Source organism: Erigeron canadensis, chromosome 2 (genome assembly GCF_010389155.1).
Source record: "Erigeron canadensis isolate Cc75 chromosome 2, C_canadensis_v1, whole genome shotgun sequence".
Taxonomy (NCBI): domain Eukaryota; kingdom Viridiplantae; phylum Streptophyta; class Magnoliopsida; order Asterales; family Asteraceae; genus Erigeron; species Erigeron canadensis.
The window spans coordinates 4,459,945-4,474,146 of NC_057762.1; the positions used below are offsets into that span (position 1 = coordinate 4,459,945).

The 14,202-nt window shown below is 34.3% G+C and overlaps 1 protein-coding gene across 1 annotated transcript; it reads right to left on the reverse strand.

The window, feature by feature from the left end:
* Nucleotides 1–8,417: 8,417 nt before the first annotated feature.
* Nucleotides 8,418–11,967, reverse strand: LOC122586603 (cystathionine gamma-synthase 1, chloroplastic). The gene is made up of 11 exons (XM_043758583.1): nucleotides 11,412–11,967; nucleotides 11,228–11,331; nucleotides 10,719–10,792; nucleotides 10,307–10,475; nucleotides 10,159–10,218; nucleotides 9,835–10,038; nucleotides 9,659–9,745; nucleotides 9,459–9,566; nucleotides 8,984–9,079; nucleotides 8,792–8,910; nucleotides 8,418–8,701 (listed from the first exon to the last, which is right to left on the reverse strand). The coding sequence occupies exons 1-11, from the start codon at nucleotides 11,884–11,886 to the stop codon at nucleotides 8,578–8,580; spliced, it is 1,620 nt and encodes a 539-aa protein (XP_043614518.1). The 5' UTR covers nucleotides 11,887–11,967; the 3' UTR covers nucleotides 8,418–8,577.
* Nucleotides 11,968–14,202: the final 2,235 nt, after the last annotated feature.

Genomic DNA, 14,202 nt, shown 5'->3' on the forward strand with positions numbered 1-14,202 from the left:
GATAAGAATAAACAAAGGGAAAACATAAACAAATGCGTCTGGCTATATATATATACGAGTAGTTTATTTAATTTAATTTTAACTTTTAAGCAAAGCAATGACCAGGTTCGTTTATGAGCAATTTTTCTCAAATTCCAAAATAATCCAATATGGTACTCTGATTAAATTAAAAGTGGTATGGAAATTTAAGTGAGACCAGGACCGGTATCTATATATGATGATTTTTGATATCAGTATTGATCAAATGTAACAAGAATTTTCAGATTTATACCAGTTGATATGAGGCAAGATCGATATTATTATCTGTATAAATGTTTTTACTGGTCGTAAAACTCTCACTGGTTTTGGAATACTAGTCGGTTAAAAAGTCCAAGGCGTCTAGCAATTTTGTAAATTTCATCTTGTGGTTGTCAACATTTCCCGCTCAATAGATGTAAGGTCTCTCCTTATAGGTACTACTTCTTCCACTATTCTATCATCTTTCTCTCTCCTAGAATACCCCAAGAACACCCCCCTCTTTATACTACCCACTTCTTCCACTATTCATCCATTAATTTATTATTTCATTTTTTTTTTCACAAAATTAAACAAACGCATTTTATTATTAAACAAACACATTACATTTATTATAAAAATTAAACATTACCCTTAAAAACATAAATTATGAAAAATGACATTATTAGGAAATAGAAAACTAGGCATCAACGTTGACGGCCGTGTTCCGGAAGGTTCCAAACATGTTCAATCAGAGTATTGCGGAGTTGATGGTGAGCCCTTCTATCGCGCAACTCCCCGTACATACGAAGCTGTGTTGAACACCTTTCAGTCCACGTACGGGTTGGGAGGACAGTATTAACTATCAATTCTTCTTCAAACTCTGTAATTGTGCGCCCGTTATCTTCAACGATCATGTTGTGCAGAATCACACAACATAACATGATACGTTTTATCTTGTTCACACTATATGGCCGCGCATATTGTTCAATAATCTGCCAACGACCTTGAAGAACCTCGAATACTCGCTCGACATCCTTTCTTATAACTTCTTGGTATCTTTTGAAGTTGGAGGTTTTCGGATTCATCGGGCACTTGAAAGACTTCACAAGAGTAGCCCATTTTGGATAAATACCATCTACTAGGTAATATCCCTTTTGAAACTGCTGGCCATTAACCAAAAACTCTACTTTAGGAGCCTTTGTCTTGAAGCAAATCGTCGAACAAATCTGATTCGTTGAGGACGTTGATGTCGTTGTTCGAACCAGCAGGGCCAAAGTAAGCATGTCAGATCCACAAATCATATGAAGCAAACGCTTCAAGCATGATTGTTGGATGTCCCTTGTCGCCTCGAGTGTACTGCCCTTGCCATGCCACTGGACAGTTCCTCCAACCCCAATACATGCAATCTATGCTACCAAGCATACCCGAGAAACCATGAATCTCAACATGTTTAGCAGTTAACCGTTCAATATCTGCTTCCGTTGGCCTTCTCAAGTACTCATCGCGATACAGGTTTATCACACACTTACAGAACTGGTCTAAACACTGGTAGTCTGTATCTTACGCCATTTGCAAGTACTCATCTAAAGCATCAGCCTTATAGCTATACGCTAACTGGCGTATGGCAAAAGTGCATTTATGTAAAATGTTAAAACTGGGACGACCAGTAGTATCTGTCGCGCCTTTGTGGAAGAACCGAAAGTGCTTCGGTAACGGTTCAATGATGTCAAAGGAGTTTATATCTTGCGTTATGCGCAGAAACATTCCTTTCGCATTTGAAACCTTCTACGAAACATGTCGGGTGGGTAAGTTGGTTCAGGCTCAAAGTAATGATCGTATAAAAGCTTTGCGGCACCGACGTGATCTCGCCGGATCACCCTTCTAGTAAACTTAAGTCTTGAAGAACTTGACGCTTCTTGGCTTTGGTTTTCTTCTTCGTCAAAGATAACATTAAGACAGGCGCATATGGCTTCGGGATTGAAAACCGCATTCAATTGCGTAACAACATGATTGATTGATTCGTAATCGTTGCTAGAGGATGATGATGATGAACTAGACATTTTTAGTGGTGGTGTGTGATTGAAATGCTTTAAAAGTGATAGAAATGGGTATGTTTAGATTGTTGTATTTTGAAATGGTAGTGCAAATGAGGTAAGAGTATAAAAATAATAATAATGAAAAGAACAAAATAAACAACCAACTAGCCGTTGGTTTTGATTTTGAATACAAAAATTGTTTTTTTTTGTTTGCAATGGCTATGCTTCAAATCGGGCCCCACACCAACACAAGACGCACGTCTAGTTATGGAAGAAACGCTTTGGTCGCGACGAAGGACGCAACCGTGCTAATGGCGTCCTCCCGCTCCTGGGGGTCGGGCGTGGGGAGGACGCGGGTATAAGGACAGGCCTAATAAGGTAGGCAATGGCTTGAGACATCCATATTTATAGGGCCCCATATTTTTAGGACCAGACTTATTCAAATATTTTTAATTTTTTGGGGCCGCCAATAAAAGATATTTACTCTAGTGATCCATTTCTTTTAGGCCCAGACTTATTCACATATAGTTTTTATTTTAGTTTTTTTTAGAATAGTTTTTTGTTTTATTGCAAATAGATAAACACAAAGGGTTAAAATGAAAGGATTCATGTGTTTGTGTTGGTATAATGTTATTGGAGTAAATATCTTTTAAGGGACTTATTTGAGTATACCCTCTTCAAATAAACTTATAGGTTGAGGACCACACAACATACATATAAACAAGGAATATTGAATGAAAATAGCTGTAAATTGTTAAGTGTCGTATACATTTTTGACTTTACCCATCATATTTTAACTTTTTTTTATTATTACTTTTTTTTTCACCAAAATCTCAAACATCACACACATCACACGTGACCTTTCACCGCACCACCACCCTATCCATTCTCAACTACCCTTCTCCGGCCACCTACCTTTTAACAAAATCTAATGTAACAAACTCTGTTAAACATCAAATTCAAAGATGTTTATATCTATATACAAAATCTCATCCTTTCACTCCCAAGTTCATTAAAATGGAGCCTTGAATTTCACTTTTCACAAATTCACTCAGCTTTTTGGCATATGGTTTTTGAAATTCCCCATGAAGAGCTTTCAACCATGTTTCTTCCACCAACAGTTCTTTCAATTTTCGGATCTGAAAAAAAAAAAGGTTTACTCCTTTGAAGCAAAACCACCACATGGCTAATTTCCTTAAGAAAAAAAGAAGTAAATAAATAGAGTTGAGATAGTACAAGTTTTGAAGCATGATGATATATATATTCTTATGAAAAAAAGATGTAAATAAATAGAGCTGAGATAGTACAACTTTTGAAGCATGATGTATATATTATGATTCTCAAAGTGTGTATGAGATTAAATATGAATGGTCACGATCAAGACACAAACAAAAACACATACGTATTTGAGGACCACTCTGTTTTTAATTTAAAGGGGTGTGCAGGAAGATTTTCCTATACTTCGTCACCGCATTTCTCCACTCTTTTTATTTTTAGTTTCAACTTTAATATAAACTAGATTATAATAAATAAAATTAAAAGTAAGACAATTCAAATAAAAACTAAATTATATTAAATAAAACTAAAACTAATACAAAGTAATTGTTTGAGTGGTTGTAGTTGATATTTAATGTCGTTAATATTTAATGTTCAATCCAAAATAACAGAAAAAGTTTAGTATTTTCCATGATATATTGATATATGAGTGGTTGTAGTTGATATTTAATGTTTAATACGGAAATAACAGATAAATTAAGTTTATTGCTTTTTCCATGATATACGAGTAGTTGTAGCTGATATTTAATGCTTAATACAAAACTAATTACAGAAAAACGTTATTACCTTTTCGATGATATATCAAAAGAAATATATGTTCATAATTCTATATAACTTTCAAGTTCAAACCTAAAATAATTAAATGGAGTGAGAAAACACATATATTGACACCTTTGTGAGTTTGGTATAGCAACAATATTATATAGACTATATAGCAACATTAAACGACATGGACCATTAAACTAAACGACATGGTATTGGTTCATCTTTGTCTTGTTGTTCATCATCTTTTTGTTCAATTTCGAAACCCACTCGTTCACCTTGATGTTGGTGCGCATGTGAAGCAAACCCGGTTTGAGGTTTATGCGCATATGAAGCAAACCCGGGTTGAGGTTGGTGCGTATATGAAGTCTATATAAAAACCATCCTTAAATACGGGTGTATACAATAATGAGAAAAATCGAAAGGCACTGGTTGGATTGATTCCCGGTGGTGGGAGGGAGGTTGGATTGATTCGCGAAGGTGGGAGGGGGGTTGGGTTGAACCACGATGGACTGTTATGGAACCAAATTAAAAAGTTACCGTGTTTTGGGGTGCGGGTTACTTTCACACGATTCATATTTACAACATACGAGCATGGTACCAGCGCAATACGGCGATGATGGTGGAAAAGACGGTTTAGTGATGTCGGTGATGGTGGGGTGTCAAGTGATATAAAGAAGTAAAGAAGCTTGCGGAATATATATCGGATAAAGAGTTAAAGCTTTGTAGTGTATGTTGAAACACATCTATAAAATTTTGGTTGTGGAGTTGTGGTAGTATTTATTTAGAAACTTATTTTTATATCCACCACTTGTAAGTAAGAAAATTCGTATATAATGCGGTTATTTCCACAATGAGCTTTTGATATTAGTATTACTGCCAATTTTTGTCACCCATGAAGAGATGACCGAATCACAAAAACACATAACTTAAATATATTGAATTTACCAAACATTTACTGGATTTAGACAGTAAAGGATCAACAACACAACCCATTAATTCATCAAAAATCACCTGTAGTTAAATAGGTATATAGCAAGAGTTTATATATAATTCATGACATGAAATGTTGATTGGTATGGATTGAAAGGTTAATGGCCTTGATACTTGCACTAGGTAATTGGTGATAGGAGAACTTCCAAAGGGTACGTGTTCTACAAGATATGATATTATGATACAACGAAAGTAAACATATAGCTTCAGATACAACCATAAGGAAAATGATAAATGTACCACATAAAATAATGAATCTATCACAACGTACAAATTTCACTCTATATTGTGTGAATATGTGATGTGCAGTTGTGGTAAATTAACTAAATAGTGTGGTACGAATATCAGATCCCATATAACATACCTGGCCATATACATGTAACTTTGCCAAATGCACAACAAATATATAATTAGCACATTTCGAATAAGCGTTTTAAGTAGTAAGGCTCTATATTGGATAATAAGCATATAAAAAATCGTAATCTTATTAAAGGTCTATTACAAAAATTCATTTTGACACAAAATCAAATTGACATATATGAAATACATAAAACAAAAAATAGAAAAACATAATATAGGGGATCTTATACTTTTTTCAAGTAATAGTACAAGACCCTTTAATATTTTAAAATTCACCTTTCTTTTGTCTATTTCTTCTCACATTACTTTCCAACCCCAAAACCAATCAACTACACTAAAGAAAAATAGCATACCAGTTGAAACTTGCCTGAAAATGTATCCTCGCCTCAAAACCATACCGTTTTCAACAGATTTTACATGTCTCAACCGAGAAAGTAATACAGTGCATGTATCAAACTCCTTTAAACTTGGATTGTGTGAAACGATGCATCAATCATAAAGAATATATGGACTTCTTGATTAAGCATAAGGTCCAATCGTCGTCGCCGCCTCCCACTTCTCAAGATATTTTACATGTCTTAACTGGAAAATCAATTATGTCGTGTCCGTACCCAAATCCTTTTAACCGGGACTGGGAGTGCGTGAAAAGACGCATCTCACATACTCCCAGTCTAAAGAATTTTGGTACAGAGACAACGAAGTTGATTTGTCAGCTGAAAAATGAAAAATTTCTTTGAGAAGTGGGAGACAGCGGCGGTGGCAACAATTGGACCTTATGTTTTACTAAGGGGTCCATTAATGACTAAAGCATCGCTTCATGCAATCCCAGTTTATAGGAGTTTGGTATGGACACATGATTACTTTCTCGGTTGAGACATTTATAATTTGTTGAAAATGGTATGGTTTTGAGGCGAGGATAAGTTTTCCAGAAAGTTTTAGCTGGTGTGTCATTTTTCTATGGTTTAGTTGTGTGGTTTTAGGGTTGGCAAGTAAGTTGAGAAGAAATAGCAAAAGAAAAGTGAATTTTGAAATATAAATAGGTCTTGTACTATGAAAAAAAGTGTGAGATTCCTTTCACCATGTACTTTTATTTTTTGTTATATGTATTTTATATGTCAGTTTGATTTTGTGTGAAAGTGAATTTTTGTAATAGACCTTTAGATTGTCTTGAGTGAGGCGTTAACGTCTCACTTTTCACGTTATAGAACTCCCCGGAATGCCCCAAACATCAGCCCGGGGGGCATTCTCCACCAAAATATAGCGTGCCGCATTTGATTTGGGGTGCGTTAATTTTCGTCTAGAAATCCGAATGTTACCCCCCCCCCCAACGTACTAAAATCCAAAACAACATTAATTTTATATTTTTTTTAACTCTCTCTCTCTCTTATCTTTTTCTCAATCATTTTTATCTTCTTTCTTTCTTCCTCTTCTTTTCCATTTTTCTTTGATTTATCTGAAAAATCCAAGAAAAAGCACTATGAGTTACCATCGTCACATAAAGGTGTTGACGATGATACTCTTGCAAAAAAAAGTTGTTTGATATCTACTAAAAGCTTTGTTTTGAAAGTTGAAGAGATTTACAAAGGATGAAATAGTTTTAGATGAAAGAAATTGAGAATGACACGAGGAGAGAGAGGGATTGGATAAAAATGCGATTTTGTTTACCTTTAATAATGATAGGTAGAAATGTAAAATGGTATCCACCTTTTAATAGAAACCACACATGGTTTTTGCATATTTTTTTTCCTTTGGGGCTTACAACTAATTTATTGCAACTTTTTCGTGTTCACATTCTGTACACTATTCGGATTTTACAATATCACATCCTTTTTAAATTTCAACTACAAAGTTAATTATTGGTTTTTTGCACAATTTTTCTTTGGGGTTTCCAACTAATATATTGCAGCTTTTTCGTGGTTATATCATGTCCCATTATGCATCACTATTCAGGGTTTTTTCACACTTTTCTCATTTTTTCATTTAATATACTGAAACCAAAGTTTTTAGCATAGTGACATATCATCGGTCACAAAACATAATCACAATATTTGAACCTCGCAACGCTCGGAATGAAGCTAATGTGGTTTTGCCTTTTAATATATATATATATATGAGAAACAAATCTATCAATGACTAATACTTTTTAATTAAATCGTTAAAGGTTTAGCAATATACTAAAATAAATAATCGTTTCAACACGATAACTAAAGTCTCGCAATGCACTTTGGTAGTCGCATTATATTATATTATTACATATATTTAAAAGGTTACGAGTATAACAATCTTTTTTGCCAAATTGTATTATTTTTAAATTCTTATGAACATGTAATACTTAATAAAAGGTATTGTTTAGTTTTAATTAAGTTTTATATAATAATATTATATAATATATTAGTCATGTAGTGAAATGTTCATTTGAAAATTAAAATTTCTGTGATAACTAAAAAACTGGTCAAAACACATTGTGATCTAAATATAATACAATGTGTTTTTATTGTGTTTTCTAAAAACACATTGTATTAAGTTTTAAATCACAGTGTGTTTTTGATAGCGCGTGAAAATCAGATAATTGTTCAAACACACTGTGATATGCACTTAACACAATGTGTTTTCTAAAAACACATTAAAAATATATTGTGTTAAATTCAGATCACAGTATGTTTTGCCCAGTTTTCTAGTTTTGACGAAACTTTTAATTTTCAAATGATAACAACCCATGTCATGTAATGATATTATGTCTTTTGTATTTATATATCTATTAAACTCATAAAATAGAAAATAAAAGTAAATTTAATAGTTATAATTTAGTAGTTTTTGTAGTTTATTTAATAATATTATGTAATAGTTTTAGTTATATAATGATATTAGTATGTTTTATTTAACAAAATATGTAAATAAGGTAAATATAAAAACCAACAAAAAAAAAAGGACATCCAAATAAGGCCTTATTCCAACAAAGGAGAGAGAAAAACCCTCCACAAGATACCCTTAGGAAAGGCTAAGGCCTCACTCATTTTAGTCTTAATAAAAGATTACAATTTTTAATATGCTTATTGTGCAATATAGAGCCTTGCTACTTGAACCACATGTTAATGCTTATTTGAAATGTGCTAATTACATATTTGTTGTGCATATGGCAAAGTTACATGTATATGGCCGGATATTTTATATATGGTTGTCCAAGTATTTGAAGCTATATGTTTACTTTCGTTGTATCATGATATCATATCTTTTATATAAGTTAATTAGTTCACATCTCAAATGAAGAGTTATAATCAATTCAAATGAAGAACAACGAAAATGTAAAATGGAAAAGAAGAGCTTGGTGATAACACAAAGTGTAAAAACAAACAATCACGCAGGTAAAACATGACTATATCCCCTCCAAAGCTTGCAGGACATCAGCCTTCAGGTCCTCAAAGTCTTCAACTCCAAAGCTGAAGCGAACCAGATTATCCATTATCCCATACTTGGCCCTCTCAGATTGGCTAAGATCCCTGTTATGAAACAAATTCAAAATGCACCGTTAGATTCCACATCCTCTTTAGCAACTGTTTCTAGAAGTTCAATATGCACAAGAAACTTACCAGTAAGACATAATGGCGGGTTGATCCACGATACTTTCAACGCCACCAAAAGATGGTGCAATATATGGGATCTTTAGAGCATCAACAAACTTAATGGTGGTTTCTATGTCTCCATCAACCTAAAACGAATATGAAATATTAACTTCTGAAAGGAACAAAGCTGAGAAGGGCATAAAAAGAGGTAGAATTTACCTCAAAACTGACAACACCACCATAGCCAATCATCTGTTTCTTTGCGATATGATGTTCAGGATGGCTCGGCAAACCAGGATAATAGACGTGCTTCACCTGTAAATTGAGCAAGTCATTCAGCATCACATAGTCAGTGTAAACATGGCACTTATGATCCATTTACATACAATCAGGTCAATTTGGGTTATGTTTAATTTCAAACGGGTCAAATTAAGAACTATAAAGCGATTAAAATAAATGTGTCAAACAGGTCAATAGTCGCCCAAAGTGAACTATAACTTGACCTGATCTATGATTGTAGGTAAAAACTTTTTGTAATGACATCTCGTGCGTTATGGATATAAGGGACAAAATGCAGGACAACCCATCAACCCATCCTACGAAATTACTAGTTTCCACCTGACCTGAACCCATTACTTCCAGATTGTGCCCACAAAACAAACTATTTAAAGTATTGCTCCTTAATCACAAGTACCTTAGGATGTGCCTCTAAAATTTCGGCCATCCTCTGCGCAGTAGAATTCTGCTGCTGTACACGTAGTTTCAGCGTTTTCATGCCTCTAATGAATAAATATGCAGCATTCTGCCAGCGAATAATATAAATAAGACACCTTCCACGTCAAGCAAAATATCATTTTAAACAAAAATACCTGATAAAAATTGTAAGAAACTTACAGGATTAAGAGCACCGCCTAAAACATGGTGCAAGTTACGAATTTGAGATATAATTCCAGTAGAACCGCTAACACAACCACCCAGTACCTGAAAAACAAGGCAAAAATGTTCAGATAGTTGAACCTTTCAATTGTTATTAGATGCTAACAGCATAGATAAGCTAGCAGATATCTTACATCATTGTGACCACCAATATATTTCGTTGCAGAGTGTAAAACAATGTCAGCACCAAGCGCAAGAGCCTTCTGGTTGAGAGGTGTAGCAAAAGTTCCATCGATGCAAACAACAGCTCCTCTAGCATGGCACAGCTTCGAAACTAGCTCAATGTCAACACATCTTAAAAATGGGTTGGTTGGCGACTCAGTGAAGAAAAGACTAACCTGTAGAATTTAATTGATCTCTTTAGTAACTCTTTTATAGCTATTTTTATAAGACAGCTCAACTCAACATACATTAGATGATTAGATCGACAAAGTTGAAATCAAATTTGTATGACCTACTTTATGGTTATCTAGTGCAGATTCAAGGCCAGCCATATCTGCAGGGTCAATGACCGAAGCCTGCACATTAAATCATATACAAAAATCAAAAGACAAACAACTATCGACATGTTTTTCAGAAAAAAAAAACACGGTTAAAGAAACGCACCGTGATTCCCATTTTGGGAAGAACTGTCTCAATAAAAATCCTAGTTTTCCTGTAACAATCAGTGGTCGTGATTATGTGCCCACCGGCAGGAACCAGCGCCAACATCATGACAATGCTAGCACACATTCCAGATGCTAGTATCAGGGTCGACTCAGCTCCCTCAAGTGCACTATTTTGTTCATCAAACAAACATGTCCCCAGAGTTACACTCATACTTTATCAATAAAAATTGCAGTAACATTGAATATGCAAACAAAAAGGGTGGTGATATGTAGACAACCATATGTTGGCAATACGCCACCAAATGTGGTTTACCGTGTTGTATACAACACTATAAAACACATTTGATGGTGTACATCCAAAAACAGGTGGTGTACAAACAAAAAGCAAACCCGATAACATATAACAATACCTAATCTTCTCCTCCAGAACCACAGTAGTAGGATTCCCATAACGCCCGTATTCAAAACTGAACTGCCTTTTTTCCTGTTTCAAGATCATAGTAAGTTACCACAGAAGGATTTCAATCAACAAGATATAACAGTGTCACTAAACATCTTGCTATATGAATTATAAATTATAAATTTTATGCCTAACTTGTTATAGATCAGCACACTAAATAAAATTTAACATTTCTTCTGCATCACAATAAAAATCTAACTATATGAACATTAGATCATACAGCAAGTTAATTTAACATGATAACAGTGCCACTATAAACAAAACCAAGAAAAAAAAACACTTTTAACTGGCTATAGATAGATCAGCTAAACATACAATATAAAGATGGAAACTTTATGAAATTACAAAACTTTCTTGAAAAGGGTATTGCACTAACATATTCTATGTGTGTCAAAGTATATAAAAATACTATATAATATACATATAGATACAGATATATAGATAAATAGATAGATATACCTTAAAATCAATAAGATCAGCTGTTTTCTTGAAAAAGTAAGCAGATGTGTTAACCACAGGTGTTGTTATTGCATCTGTAACTATCCCTCTTCCCATTCTTTCACCTACCAATCAATTATATAAATATATAAAAACATATATATATACACAATATATATATCTATATATAGATCAAGAAAAATACCAGCATGAATAGCAACACTGCCATCATCATTCAAAAAAGCAGGCTTAAACACATTTTCAAAACCCTCATTGTTTACAACATTCCCAATATTATTGTTATTGTTATTATTAACAATAACATCGTCTTCGTCCGAAAAGATCGGGACGGAGACGGGAGCGACGGGGGCGGCATCAACAGCCGCCGCCGCCGCCGGAGAAGAAAGGGGTTGGTTGTTAGACCATGAAGCAGCAACAATTTGAGCAACCCCAATATTGCTACAGTTTCTTCTAGCTTTATTGCTGAGCTGGCGAACAAAATTTGGTGGGAAACGAAGGAGGGTTAAGGATGAAGGGTGTTGTTTGTTTCCGGAAGTTTTGGGGCCGGAAAATCGAGAGGGTGATGGCCGGAAATTGGGGCCGGAAAAAGATGAAACGGAAGGTCGTCGGGGTTGGAATGAAAGATCAAAAGATGATGAAATGGTTGTTGAAATTGACATTTTTTTTTATTTTTATTTTTTGATTGAATGAATGAATGCAAAAGAAAAGAAAGAAAAGAGAGAGATTTGAAAACAAGGGGGTGGGGGTTGTTAGTTGGTTGTACTACTTTATAGGCGAAAAAGGGCCAGATTCGATTGATTATTGAAAGTGGAGAAATTGAAATTGAAAATGATATGAAAGGGGTATTTTTGGGTGACAAGGCGGTGAGGTTTGATAAGGCTATTTTTGTCTTTCAATGGGTATTTTTTGTTTTAATTGAGATTTGAACTCAAATGAATTTCCAACGTCAAATATTTTAACAATGAGTCGCCAACCTCAATGGTATTTTTATTTTTAATTTATCAATCCTTTCAAATTCAACCAATAAAATTCTTACAACTCATTTCAACCTTCAACCCTCCCAACCAATCTTGTCAACTAATTTTACTAGTACTTTATGAATTTTCAAGTCTCTCAATTTATTTTTTTTTCTTTTTTTCAACTTAAACAATTTAATATTAAAACATAACATTTATTTAATATTAAAACATACCATTACATTACAAACTAGAAAAAGAAAAACATGTTGCAACATTACTTTCAAAATTAAATAAACTACATAATATTAAATTAAATCATCGATCAGTGGTGGTTGAGCTGTTAGATCATCAAGGTATGCCAAATCCAAGGTCGATACATGCTCCGTAAGATCATACTACAGACGATGATGAACATTTTCGTCATGTAACTCCTGTAGAACTCTAGGATCATGAATTACAGGCACCGTGAGATAGCCATCCCGTCATCCTTTATGATCATGTTGTGCAATATACAACATGTGTCGACGACTTTCCCTATCTTCTGCTTCTCATAAAACCAGAGAGGACGTTCCAAAATCTTCCATTTTCCCTTAAGTGCCCCGAAATCTCATTCTACATCTTTTCTCGATGCCTTCTATACTCGATTGAATTTCTTTTCCTTTGGATCATGTAACACCCGTCACTTAGACCGGTCAACTCTAGCGAACTCGTAAACCAGAAATTTGTCAATTTGAATTAAATAAACTTTTGTAATGAAAAAGTAGGCATATGAATAGTCGTTAGAAACTTAATTTCAAAATAGATAATAAGATGTCAACGAAGAATGTGAACGAAACCCGAGCTAAAAGATTTAACTAAACGAATCATTTGTCGGGAGAAACCGAGACTAGTCGCGTGTGTGCTTGAGGGGAACAAAACCCATCCCTCCCTCACTCTCTTTTCATCTCTCATTCTCGTCATGCTCTCTCTATCTTATCTCTTCTCTCCTTTCTCTCTCAAAAATCCAAGAACTTCTTTATCTTCTTCTTCTTCTTTCTTTTAGAATTCAGATTTTCATAATCAACATAATAAGTAATTGACTAGTAACTTGTATAATAATAACCATCCTAGGAATTTCAAGAATTTGTGGGTTATTCAAGTGTTCATCCTTTTCGATCTCCAGAACCGGATTTGAATCTTCGGGACGAATTGGTATGTGATCATTAGCTCAAAATATTCCCTTTCATTAGTAGATAACTTCCTTGTGTTGGGTCTAAACGATTTTGGGTCGATTTGGGTGTAAAATGGGTGTTTTGTCTCAAAAACGAGTCTTGGATCAAAGGTTGAGAAATCGGGAGTGGGTTTGTGAATTGGTATGTTTTATGTTGTGGTTATACTTGAATTTGGTTGTGTTAAAGTTTGAAGCTTTGATTTTTACGTTTGGAAGGTCAATTTGTGTCGAAAATGGGTTTTTCTCCCGTATCTGGAAAATTTGCGCCACAACATTGGATGGGTGTGACGCAACGATCTCTCATTCAACCTTGACTTTCATTTTCGTTTAGCAATCATAACTTTTAAACCATAACTCCGTTTATAATGTATGAGCTATCCCCGGAATCGTAAAAGAGTCTGCTTTCTCATGATAACATCCTTCTGAGATGAATTAAAAACTGGGTTATCCAAAAGTGGGTCCAAAGTGAATTGGTCAGGTTCGGTTTAGCCGTTACATAACGAAATGATTTCACTTTGATTGTATCAAAACCTTATAAAATGAACATAATAAAGCATCATTAGTAATATTTGGTCACTTAGGGGCAAAGCCAGGAATTTTGGTTGACGGGGGCCGAGCGACGAAAAATATTATCCGAACAATTTTTATAATTATAGCTCATTGTATAATGTTAACTATATATTTGAGACTAATTCCTAACATATTGTAAACTTGAAAAAGCAAGGGTTATATTAAAGTTTTTAAAGAAGTAGAAGGTGGTAAAAAGAAACTCAAAATAAATGTGCTAATAAATTGGACCCCACCAC